At 37.6% G+C, this 13297-nt stretch overlaps 1 protein-coding gene across 1 annotated transcript; it reads right to left on the reverse strand.

Annotated features, from left to right (window-relative positions):
- Positions 1 to 155: 155 nt before the first annotated feature.
- LOC113532307 (protein mono-ADP-ribosyltransferase PARP12) lies at positions 156 to 12733 on the reverse strand. The gene is made up of 12 exons (XM_053241878.1): positions 12352 to 12733; positions 10615 to 10744; positions 8769 to 9174; positions 6748 to 6798; positions 6465 to 6591; positions 5015 to 5171; positions 4408 to 4528; positions 4008 to 4104; positions 3835 to 3913; positions 2898 to 3028; positions 2653 to 2804; positions 156 to 2047 (listed from the first exon to the last, which is right to left on the reverse strand). The coding sequence occupies exons 1-12, from the start codon at positions 12654 to 12656 to the stop codon at positions 1509 to 1511; spliced, it is 2295 nt and encodes a 764-aa protein (XP_053097853.1). The 5' UTR covers positions 12657 to 12733; the 3' UTR covers positions 156 to 1508.
- Between the last annotated feature and the right edge of the window lie 564 nt (positions 12734 to 13297).

Raw genomic sequence — 13297 nt, forward strand, 5'->3', positions numbered from 1 at the left:
TACAGTATAATACCTTATATTATATATTATATACCATATATAACACTATAATGCAAGGTACATAACGTGTTTAAATGTATTACATTAACAGGATTCATTTTTTATCATCATAACATTAATGAAAGCATATGAAGTAGAAAAACAGTACACTTCAGTTTTATACAACTGTCTTTATTATGCTGGAACCTGAACACACAGTTGACATTATACGCAGGAGTCCTGAGTCAAAAGATTTTGATTTCAATGATTCCAATAAATATTTGAGAGATTAAATGAATCTAATACACTCAGTGAAATTCAACTTGATTTAAATCACCCAAATAAATGTTTAAGTAACTCAAATAAAGCCCTTTTTTGCAAACCTGGGTGTGAAACTCACACATTTTTTTGTGACACCGGCATATATTTTAAATGATAAAATGATACAATGATATTCTCAAACTTTATAGTTGAGGTGCTATGTAGTACATATTTTATGCAATCAAAATAGTTAACAGTAAGCTCTGACTTGGGAACGGGTGCCAATATTAGCATGAAAAAAACAAACAAAACAAAAAAAACAAACGTTCCAGTCAAGTGATAGAGGCTCAAATTAATTAGTGAATGATTAGTGAATTTAAGTACAAGTCATAAGAACTGAATTAATGGAAGTTTCACTTCTGTTCAGTTTAGAGTGACGTAAATCTTAGTAAAATGTGCACAACCTTCTTGAAAACTTATCAATCTATATCTGTTTTGAGCTTTTACCTACACCTGCTTTACCTGACCTGTGTTTCAATACAATTAATAAAGTAACACGCTATATCTGCTATCATTTAGCACTGAATCAAGCACTTGGCTCCCTAAAATATCATGTGAGCTAAAGGAAGAGGAAAATGTATGCGATCACAGTGCCTTCTGCCATTACAGTTCCTTCTGCTCCTCTACGCACATTGTTTCATTCTTTCAGACCCATAAAGGGTGATCTAATGTTAATAAAATATTGGAACGACAATTAAAATATGAACCATCCTAAGGGCACATGGCAAGGGGAGATTGATTAGGCCATGTTAAAAACTGTAATACAGGGTGTCCCAAAAGTCTCCATACCAAGGGGAAATTAATACTTTTTAGCAAAATGTAAATTTGTTAACGAAACATCCTTTAAATGATTGCCATTTCTTTGTAAACACACACGGAGTCGCCTCTCCCACTCACGATGAACTCGATGAACAATGAACACATCTGGTGTTATGAATGTAACTGCATGTCCTTGTAATTGCATAATTGTCGTTGCAACCTTGCGACGGCTTCCCGATCCAGCCGTGAGAATGATTTCAATACGTTCTTCTTTTGTCAAAGGCATTCTTACAGGCTATCTGAAAAAAATATATATATATAATATAAACTCAGTATGAAGATTTCTTGAAGACATTTTGCTAAAAAGTGTTAATTTCCCCTATAAATGGAGACTTTTGGGACACCCTGTATAACACAGTCCTGTAATTTCACATTTAACCTCATCGTCCTCAGCAGATAATGCAGGAGTTGTCTGGTTTGGATTGCCGAGGGGTGGGAGGCCTCGAGTATGAGAGTGATGAATATGTTGAAGAATATGACGATGCAGCAGGCTGTGGTTGATATGTCGGAGTTGCTGTCTGAACTGTAGGAGCAGGTTTGGGTTGATATGTAGACGTTATTTTCCGAACTGTAGCAGCAGGGTTGGGTTGATATGTAGAAGCTGTAGGAACGTAAGCTGCTCTGTTTGCTACAGAAGGAGTTGACCTGTGATACGGGGAGGACGACTGACTCGTCTCACTATACTTAATGAGATACTCTGGATAGATCTGATGCTTCTCAAACACTACGAATATGGATGGGTTGTGGACATCATTCACGCAGCTGTCGTAAAAGATGGTGTCTCCTCCATCTTTGGAGGGGGGGCGGGTGTAGCTGGAGTTGCCGAGGGTGTAGTCACCCACTAGGACACGGCAAACAAACATGCAGCGAGTTGTGGAGTCTCCGGTGTAGCTGTGCGAGTACTTGGCATCCCTGGCAAAATAACTCCCTGTGACAAGAGCAGATATTTAACATACTGTTATTTAATAGTACTTTACGAATTAAATGCAATTATGCTATATCAAAACACAAAATTCTCCTTAACATTAAGTTCTGTTCATTCAAACAATGGCCAAATGATCCAGGCCATGTTTTGATGTTAAAGTGATAAAATAGCATTTGATCCAGCACAACTATTATTTTGCATTTAATTCTTTTTTCCTTGCTTTTTTTTTTTACAGTTACAGTACAACATGATATAACCACGAGATGCTGAATTGAGGACATGAAATCATAACGTGTAAGCTATTTTACCATGCTTTTAATTTAGGGTTTTGAGTTGTCAAATGAATAAAATAATGCCAGTGTTTCTTATTCATTTGATGTGCTCTTCTATTTAAAAACGCACTGAAGGATAAGCTGATCAAGCACTCTTACAGCTCACTTTAACGCATAACATTATCTATAAAAAAAAATAATAATAATAAAAAATTGGTCATGCACATAAGCTCTATATACATAATCCTCTATGTTTTTTAACTGGTGTATAAAGGCTCAGTGTAATGTCCTTATAAAATAATGTAAACTATTTATAAATAAAAAATAGCAAAATACCTTTCCCATAGGCTGTGCCGTGAGTGCCACAGATTCTCCAGTCAAAGTTATTGAGGCAGATGGCATCAATGTGTTTGGAGTCTGTCCCATGAAACAGCTGTTTCTCTGCAACGTTATTCCCCGTGTTATTCTTTTTCATCAGATCTTTCTGCCTGTAAATGAATAATAATAATAATAAACTATTGTTTCATGCTGAATTTTTTTGCACGTACAACATTAGGAAATCACAGGGCTTATGTACGTACCACTGAAATACTTCCCAAAGGGCTCTGTTTTGTATCCTCTCAATCTGCTGAATGCCGAATCCTCGCATAGTGGTGTTGAAAAGGCGCTCGATTGCAGTGTATTCACTTGAATCTTTCTGCAGTAGTAATTTCTGCGAGTAATTATGGACAAGATCATTAGGACTAGAGCACGCTAAAAACGTAATGAATTACGTTTAGTTCATCAAAGTATTTGGCCCCTAATAATAATGTCAGAGTTTACAAGATACACAATGAGGAATACAGGTCTCCATTTTACATAAAAGCTGATGTGCATGTACAGTCGCTTGCATAATGCTGCATTCGACTAAAGGTCATAACTCATCATTTTCAACCTCAGACTAGGAAAAACAAAACAACTCGGAATTTCTACTTGGAAACTCAGGACAGTCTTCTCAACCCCGAGTTCAGCAAGTGATGTCAAATCAAAATGGTTGCTCACAGCATGAAGAGTAAACACAGTAGCACTACTTACCGTTAAATGAGTTATACTGTATACACAAGTATTTGCTATAGATCAATCAACACTGAATATATCAACAGTGAATATACATGACTCATCGCATTTGCTAACAAAAGATGAACATGGAGGAGTCCATGTTTTTTTCCCCACTTTGTAGCTTGAATGCACGTAGATCGAAAATGAAGTAATTCTGTGTTCCGATTTCCCTCTTCCAAATGCAGCGTTATTATTCACACACAACACACACTCCCCATCCCCACACACACCCTTGAACTTTACCACATTTTACGTGGGTGTGTTTGGTTGTATTTGTGCCTGTTCTTCCTGCAATTGTCACTCTTCTTACTGATTAGCTGGTGGAAATGTTGAGCTTTTAACAGCACTTGACCTTGAATTTTTTTTTTCTTTCTTTTTTTTCTTTTTCTTTTTTTTTTTTGCAAATCAACGTTCACGCACCTTGTAACCGATCTCAGGTGTCTGCGCTTTATTCCAGTGGCTTGGCAGTGTTTTCATCTGGCTGTTGGGAGCCGGTTTGCTGAGAACAAAAACAACATTCCATATATTTATCAGTATTTTGGCCCGAACATTTCAAGTCAGGAAAGGAAAACAGCAAATTGCTTTCTTCTTACGTTGTTCTGATTGTTTGAGCATCTGCTGCTGACACAAATACAGGTCGACGCCTCACAAGCTTTTTGGTTCCATAGCGCTTGTTTGTCTGTATCATATCTGAAGAAAGAGATTTATTTTTCAAGTTATAAACATTATTATTACTAATTATTATTCGTCTTCATTTTATTTGTGCATGTAAAACAAAGAATCATATTACATACTACATTTTTAGTCTGGTAATGTTGATCACTTCAAAATATTACAGTGTAAAGATATACAGTGATACAAAGAGCTATAATAGTGTGTTATCGTACTGTGATTCTTTTTTAATTTTCATATCGTTCTCCCTCCTACTACACTTTACCTTAACTGTAAAGAGCATTCAAACAACATAAACAGTGTGTGGGAATGAGGCGATACCTTGGAAGCTGAGCGTGTACGTTTGTGAGCCAGCCGTGAACTCCACCTCTGCTTTGCTGTCCTGCGTAAATTTCTGCTCCAAGTCCTCACTGGTGATGGAAGCTGTGTTGTGACCTCCACCCTGAACAACCAAGATGTACTGTATGACGAAAAAATACTACAAACACCTACAGACCTTGTAGCTTGGCTTGTTAGGAAATGAATAAAAGAGTGGAGCCTCACAGTGATCCAGTGCTGGTCAGTAAAATATTACAATAGGGAAGGAATGGTATGAAAAATCTGCCAAGCCAATATGATGAATTTCGGTATAACTAATACATTTGGGAAAATCTCTTAGAGTCATTTTAGTCTTCAGTATTTTATTCAAACTTTCTAGACATATCTCATTTTATCTCATTTGGGTCTGTTCTTTAAATAGTATGCCACACTGTTTAAATGGAAAATGATACAATTAAAATAACATTCTGTCCTGTATAGCGTAATGTTAACAGTATAACTATTTCAGATGTTCTAATCATAGTAAGCATTTATATTGGTCTATCAGTCGTCACACTCCTGCACAAAATCTCTGCTGTTCCCACAAATTTTACCCGAAGCTTTTACTTACTGACGATGCATACTGGATCCAGTTGCCGTACTCATCCTCCCAGTGCCATGCCCAAGTGGTGGTGAGGATGTAGTTGGGTTGGATGACAGAGGAGACCGTCGAGAGACGCCGCACGACGTCATAGCCACGGGTCATTGTATCAAAGCAGACTCCAGAGCTTTAACAGACAAGACATAATCAACCACTAATTGTGAATAAAATGTTACTGTACTGTCATAGTCAGTTAGTTTCTTAACTATCTAGTGTTTATTAGTTGGATAAGTGTAACAAAGTGATTGTATTTGTATGAATTCGGTAAAGAAAGCTGGCTAAATGTACTTTAGTAGTCTGAAAATATTTCAGAGAAGACCAGGCCAATTCTAGACTACATTGGAAAGTCTTTAGCTTAAATAGAGCATTATTTCAAGAACATTCATTTAATTTGTGCTTTTTCATTTAATCTGTGGGACCATTTTTTTTTTTAAATCACTGTATTTCTGACCAATCCTGCCCGCTATTTTTGTCATCCATCCAGCCATCCATTTTCCATACTGCTTATCCTACACACGGTTACGGGAAGCCTGGAGCGTATCCCAGGGAGCTCAGGGCACAAGGCAGGGGACTCTCTCTGGACGGGGTGCCAACCCATCGCAGGGCGCGATCACACCTTCACACACTACAGACAATTTGGAAATGCCAATCAGCCTACAACGCATGTCTTTGGACTGGGAGAGGAAACCAGAGTACACGGAGGAAACCACCGAAGCACAGGGAGAACATGCAAGCGTCGCACACACAGGTCGGGGGCAGGATTTAAACCCCCAGCCACTGTTGTGTAGCGAACATCTACAGACTATATAGATTCTACTGGTAATTTCATTTTATATGTATATTTACACTCACCAACCACTTTATTAGGAACACCTGTACACCTGCTCATTCATGCAATTATCCAATCAGCCGCTCATGTGGCTGCAGCACAATGCATAAAAACACACAGATAAAGGTCAAGCGCTTCAGTTAATATTTATATCAAACACCAGAATGGGGAAAAAGTGATCTCAGCACATGATTGGCTGACTGAGCAGGTGTACAGGCATTCCTAATAAAGTGGCCTGTGAGAGTATATAGTAATACAAAGTAATATCATACCTTTCTGTTTACTTAGTCAATATTAACGAGTAATATATTGGTTACACTTATGAAATGTTGTTAAAAAATTGATAGAGATTTATTCAGAATGCTTGTTTATTGTCTTGTCCATGACAGTAGCAGATAGAAAAACAGACTATCCAAATAAAGTGTGACCCTGAAATTGTTACCATTTCACTAATTTCCTAATAACAGTCATCTTAAATAGCCAATGTTACTATAAATCTACTGAAACAAATGAAAGCCATTAGGCAATTTATAAATCTTATTTTTCTGTAGTCTTCTTATTTTCAGCACTTCAAAATATAAAGCATATTACCTGTATGTTTTAGCCGGGTTACTGTAATCTCTCTCTATGCCCTCATTGTCAGGAAGAGCTACCCAGCCGAGCCCCTCCTTCACCTCCCATTTATACGGCACTTTGGAGTGCTCTTTAAAACATTTATCTGCAAGACATATATTTTGAAGTCAGTGAGTTTATATTACATGAGTTTACATTATTGGTAAAATTTGATAATATAAGATAATATTAGAAATTATAATCTGGTAATCATCAAAAGCAAAAAAAACAAAAAAAAAAAAAGACTGGATTTTAGTCTTACCTCCGTTCCTGCAGTGTCCTTTGATAAAGTACATACAGATCTCCTTTTTCTCTGAGGAAACACAATGAAAACATTTTCAGTAAACCCTCAGTAAAAATCGTCATGCTTAGGTGAAGGTCCCATCGAGATGTTCTGTTGGAACTGATTTTTGGACCTATTCATCAATTTTCTAAATGAAAATAAAACAGTCCTACAAAACTACAGACAAGTGACAAATTAGAAGGAAAATAAGTGGGGGGTTAATGAGTAATCAGTACAGTTGCTTGATACAGTTAACAGTGATCTATGTGAAAGACATCAGTAAACAGGATTGTACACCTCGACCCCTATACAATCCGGTCACACTTTTACACGGTGAAGAACATTTTGCTGGCATGGTATGGGTTCAAATGTTGGTGCAAATTCTTATCCTATACTGAAATATTTCCATCCTGATGGGAGTGGTCTTTTCCAGGATGGCAATTTCCCCATCAACAGAGCAGGAAGACTCACTGAACGGTTTGATGAGTACGAAATTTATGTATGTATATCTTATGCTATGACCTTTTGAGATTTTGGACCTCCAGGACAGGTCCAGAGATTTGTAAGCTTTGTAAGTTACACTGAAGCTTTCCACTAAGAAATTTTTATCCTTTAAGATACTTTTTTCCTTTAATTTGTCACCTGTCTGTACGTACATCAAGGAATATGTATTCCTATAAAGTCTGTCAAGATTAAACATAATTAAACAAAATGCACTTTTAACCCTTATACTAATAATGCAGTAATTTTACATTTCCTTTGTTTAGTAGCCAGTCAATTGCTTGTTATATCCATATTATGTAAAGGCAGCGCAACATGAAATGCTAATTCTGCATCCTTTCTGTAGTAAATATTGTGGAAACTAAAATAATTTCATATTTTGTCTATGATGATTGACTAAGTTTTATATATATATATATATATATATATACACTATATATATATATATATATATAAATATATATATATATATATATATATATATATATATATATATATATATATATATACACTATATATATATATATATATATAAATATATATATATATATATATATATATATATATACACATGTATTATTATATTTCTGATTGGGACAGTGTGTTCTGTATTTTGGTATGGGTGCTGTTTTTCTCACTCCCTCTGAAGAGGTGTCTGACCGGGAGGCTTAGCTGCGTATCACACTAACCTTATCCTTATCCAACACTCCACTCTGGGAGGAAGAAAGAGGGAGCATTGTCGGAATTTGGAAAAACATCTATTGTGGAATGATATAAAATTCAGAAATAAAATGCAGAAATAAAATGTTGGAGTAAACTGCTGATAAAGCAGATGGTTCTGCTTTATCAGAACCATCCAGTGAAAAGCTGGATGCAAATGTGTAAGCAGCATACGCACTGTATTTTCCTACTGTGAGCTTGAAGCACAGGCTTGTTAATAATTAATAATACCTGATAATATTAGTAAATGGTAATACCTGGTCTTACGATATAATATTTTGCACTTATGGTATATTTTATTGTTTTATGTATTTTGATTTTTGTAGCTTTATAGCTTTTCTAGCGTCTTGTTTTACTGCATATTCTGCATTAATTTGCTTTAATAATTTTAATATTATTGACTGTGAATGGCCTATTTGTCTTTATCTTTGATTCATTTGACTAACTCACCATATTATAGTTATATAACAGTTCTAGTGCTGTACAAAGTACTTTTAATTAGGATGTCAGAATAGTCAGGAACGAATGAGAGTAAAACTAAATACACTTAATTTTGTATTTATTATTTACAACATACAGTATGCTCTGTGTGTTCACCCTTATGATCTACGCATTTTCTCAGCCATTGTATAATTTTTTTTTGTGGATTTTGCTCCATATTCCCATTCTTTCCTGACTTTTCGAACATCCTGTAGATAAACTTGACTTATCCGAGGGGCTTCATCAAAGCAGTATCCTCCACAGAACCCCGGAAATTTGGTAAGCACACTGCAAATTACCTTGAGAGCATTGCGGATTCCTGGGGTTTGAGCCTCTGTTGGTCCTGGGACCTCCACTACCTGTAGCATTAGCATCAGCCGATGTCTGTTTCTGCCAGTTGCCATTTCTGTTGGATCTCTGGCCATTGTTCTCTTGAAATCTACCACCATTTTGAGGTTGTCTGACTTTAGCCATTATTCGTAAGGCCTCGATGTTTGAGTATGTGGTCTTCATAGATGCCATGAGCTCAGCGGGAACACCTCTATCCTGCAACGTTTTCAGAGGATGGGGCTCATAGAAATCGTGTGCTCGTGGACACTGACACGGGCCTCTCAGGTATTTCTCGCAAATGTGCAGCCGCTTGCAGTTCTCGCCGTCCTCGCATCGCCCATACAGACCCGTGCCGTTGTTGTAAGAATGGCACACCTGTCAGAGTCAGAAATAAAAATGCTACAGTCACTGTGGCTTTCTCAGTCATCAACAAGTAAAACTTTTATTAACTGTTTTAAGAGATCAATGACAGCTACAATCTAAACATAAATTATGAAGGCTTTCTGTTATATGAGTCAATTCTGATATAAAATTAGTTGTTCGCTTCAGCTGATGCCAAACAATAGCTTGTACAGATCAATGGGCCTTTTTCACAAAAACCAGACGTACATACACACGGGGCAAAATGATTTACAGTAAGCTTTAAGCCCTATTCATATGGGATTAGTTTTCTATGGGGAGGTGAGGTAATGTAATAATCACCAGAGCTTCTCTGTGATTTTAATCCTGTACAAACTGCTCATGTCAGTTATTTTTCCGGATGTTTTCCGAGCTTCATGTTCCTGTGCCTGTGCAGATTACAGCGTCTTTTATCTTCTATAAAACGGCCTGTAAAATGAACCCCATGTTCAAATAATCCCATTCGAATTGACCTTTACAGACCTTTACTTAGCATGGAAACGCTGCCATTTTATCAGTTAAGCTCACAATGGAAAGATTTTTCATCTCATCTTTGTCAACACTGCAGAGACTAAACTTCGAAGTTCTGCATCCAGAATCAGTGGAGAACACTAGCAAGAAAGAACTACAAGCTAAATAATTGATATTATTACCACATTTTAATAACCAAATATAAGGTTACTAATCTTATGTCTAGACATTTGTACTAATTTAAAACTTTAATTTTGCTTCTTTCTAGAAATATATTTCAAAAATGTGCAAAATGATCTGCCTATAGAACAAGACTATTTCAAACTGGAAATGAGTTTTAAAAATGGCTAGAAATAATCTTAATAAGTTTATTATATTTGGTTTATTGTAATCTTGTAATAGGAATAATCTTGCTAAATGTATTTCCAGTTGCAAAAGATGTGATTTTTTGCAGTGTAGCACACTATATGTACTGACTGCAGTTGCAGTTTATTTCCCCTAAACTCTACTTACAATTGTGCTGATATTTCAAATTCTTTTTGGATTCATCTGCAATTCGCAGTTTTTCTGTAACATCTCTCAGAAACGGTGTTCGTCTAGGCCATTGTTACTGTTGAAGTGAAAGTAAAGTTAGCCTGTGTAGGCTACTTCTGGCACTGAAGCGGGAAAAAGGGCCCATTACTTATTTGACTTGAATGAAAATTGATTTGTTATAGTGAAGTGAAGTGACTTACTTAGGTGCTGTTTTTTTTAAAGCAAAAATCAACTTCATCATCCTTAACCACATGCATTTTTACCTTTTATGACTGAGGATTGTGTTTCACAACACACACCTCTAAACACCACTAAAGGTCAAATGGCTTCAAGTCTGCTAAGTTGAATGAATGGTAATAAAATACTATACGCTGGCCACTATGAGGAAAACAGAACGGTATGATTATTTACTGGAGGTAGGATGCTGTTGTCACTCTGGAGTAGTAAGGTACAGAGCTCTCTCCTGTCCAGCTGACTCAGCCCATGTGCCTGAAGGACGTTTTGCTCCTTCTGCAGGTCATGATTAAAACGACATCCTCGTCTACAGGGCAAAAAAATATCATTTACTGAGTAGCCACTAAATAACTGTAACAACAAGTGCATAAAAACCCACAAAATCAGTGTCAATCAACAACAAAATAGCATGTTTTGTCGGTTTTGTGTTTGCCTTAAAGCTACAGGCTGCAAGACTTTCGAGGTTTGTCCTCTACCCTTTTTTTTCCCATCATACGTCATTATACTTTTGGCCATATTGTGCATTACACAGACATCACTAAGGTGAACGTGAAGTCTGCCGTGTACGAAACAGGCAGAACAAAGGGAACTGCCTGGCGCAGGGGTGTCCGGTCTTATCCGGAAAGAGCCGGTGTAGGTGCAGGTTTTCATTCCAAACAAGCAATAGCCACACCTGAGTCTATTGATAGTCATGGTCAACTAATTAAACAAACAGGCGGGATCAGGTGTGGCTCCTGCTTGTTTGGAATGGAAACTGGCCCTTTGTGGATAAGATTGGACACCCCTGCACCATGCAGTTCCCTTTTTTCTGCCTGTTTTGTACACGGCAGACCTCATGTGTACCAAGATATGGCGTGTTTGTGTCAAACACTGCGTCATGTGCTCACGCTGTGAGTTTGCTGAAGGCATGTGTGTGCAAGCGCAAAAGGCATCCAGGTGATTCTCACCACACTTGGGATAAAACCCAAAATAGTGGCACCAAACAAGAACTTTTTCACCTACAGGACTGTCTAACTGTCTGAGCCCGACCCCCCAACAAGAAAAAAAGACACACTATTTAAAAACAAGATGAACAAGATGTCTAGCTCCTGAAAGGCACCTGTTAAGAAACTGAAGACAATCTGAGTGTTTTAATGACTGACACTTTACTAGTGCAGTCCAATGATTATTATGACTTTCTAAGCAGTGTTCTCTCCCCTATCTCATAGCGACCTTTGACTCTGAGCTGACATGTCACTCTTTACTGAGACTAACCTGCCCTGGGTACACACAGTCAGTGCTCCAAGTGGGCCGGTACTCACAGGTACTCACCGGTACTCACTGTACCATGGCGTTTTCTTGCATATTGTAACCTTTTCTTGCGTACCGTCACTTTTTTTTTGCATACCACTACTTCTCACGAGCTGCCGGTACTCTTTTCTTCCTTCTCCATGCCATAATTCCACTACAGAAACTACATTACCCAGGGGGCACTACCTCACGCTCACCTGTTCCTGTTCTCTCTACAAATCTCAGAATAAATAATGTTAATACTAAGTAATGTTAATGCCAGTAATGTTGGCCTGGCTCCAAAAGGACACAAAGAGAAGCTGTGAGTCAGACAATGACACAAACACACATCATAATAAGAACAAGACAAAGAAGAAAAAGAAGAGAAGTAATAATAATAATAATAATACAGTATCATACAAATAATGCATTATTATATTATTACAGTAAAATACAGATATTACATCATTAAATCATATTATAAAATGTGTAGTTGGGCTAATGGTTATCCCTTTGAGGAAATAAATGTATGTTTAGAGCCTAATGATGAGGCTGATGATGAGCTGATCCACACGCCAGCCTGTGAATAAGGGGAGCACTGGCACTTCCAGCCCTGCACACATCAGCCTTCCTCTGCCTGCTTACCTTCCTCTTCCGTACTGACAGTCACCGAACAGGAAGAACTTGCACAGGTGTAAATTCAAGCATCCGCTGCAGTTCTTCGCCCTGCACAGCTTCATTCCCGTCCTGGCTATAACCGTTTTCTGTCCATTTACAAAAACCGTCACGAGAGAGTCGCTTCCTTCAACAACTGTATCGACCGGAGAGCTGCTAAACCACTCGTCCAAGAAACCGCTTCTAGAGCCACACAGCAAGTCATCATAGAGCATAGCGCCATCATTCGCACAGATCCGCTTAAGCAGAGACTCCATAGTCAGCAGTGCGGACATTATTCCTGGATCACGGACACACCAGTGCTGCTGCTCCCGAGTGCGAAGAAAGCACGACTTCAGCGTGTTTACTTTCCAGATCGGGCACGACTGTTGACGAATGGAAAACGAAACTTAACATTGCGACTGTTGCCATGTTGGAGAAAAATCACCGGTTTCCAAAACAAGGGAATTTTTTATTTTTTATTTATTTTTTTTTTGTAGTTAATGATCAGTAGTTGTTGCCAAAAAAAAAAAAAAAACCTATGTTATATGTTTTGGAATTTTTTTTTCCCCATAGGCATATACACTACATGGCTAAAAGTATATGCCCCCTCCTAATGACTGAGTTCAGGTGTTTTAGCCACACCCACTGCTCACAGGTGCATAAAACCAAGCAGGTAGCCATGCCATCTCCATAGACAAGCCATGGCTATGTTTACATGCACAACAGTATTGCAATATTAATCAGAATTTGGCAATATTCTAATTAGCATCGAGACATGTAAACACTGCAATCTGATTTCCCGACTCAGATTAAGACAATATTCCGATTCCCATCCCTGGAATATACCTGTTTTAATCAGAAGTTTGTTCCATGTAAACACCTTATTCAGAAAATCCACTGAAAGGAGATATATATACGCATACTCAGTCCACAA

The sequence above is a fragment of the Pangasianodon hypophthalmus genome, chromosome 18, assembly GCF_027358585.1.
Source record: "Pangasianodon hypophthalmus isolate fPanHyp1 chromosome 18, fPanHyp1.pri, whole genome shotgun sequence".
Lineage (NCBI taxonomy): Eukaryota > Metazoa > Chordata > Actinopteri > Siluriformes > Pangasiidae > Pangasianodon > Pangasianodon hypophthalmus.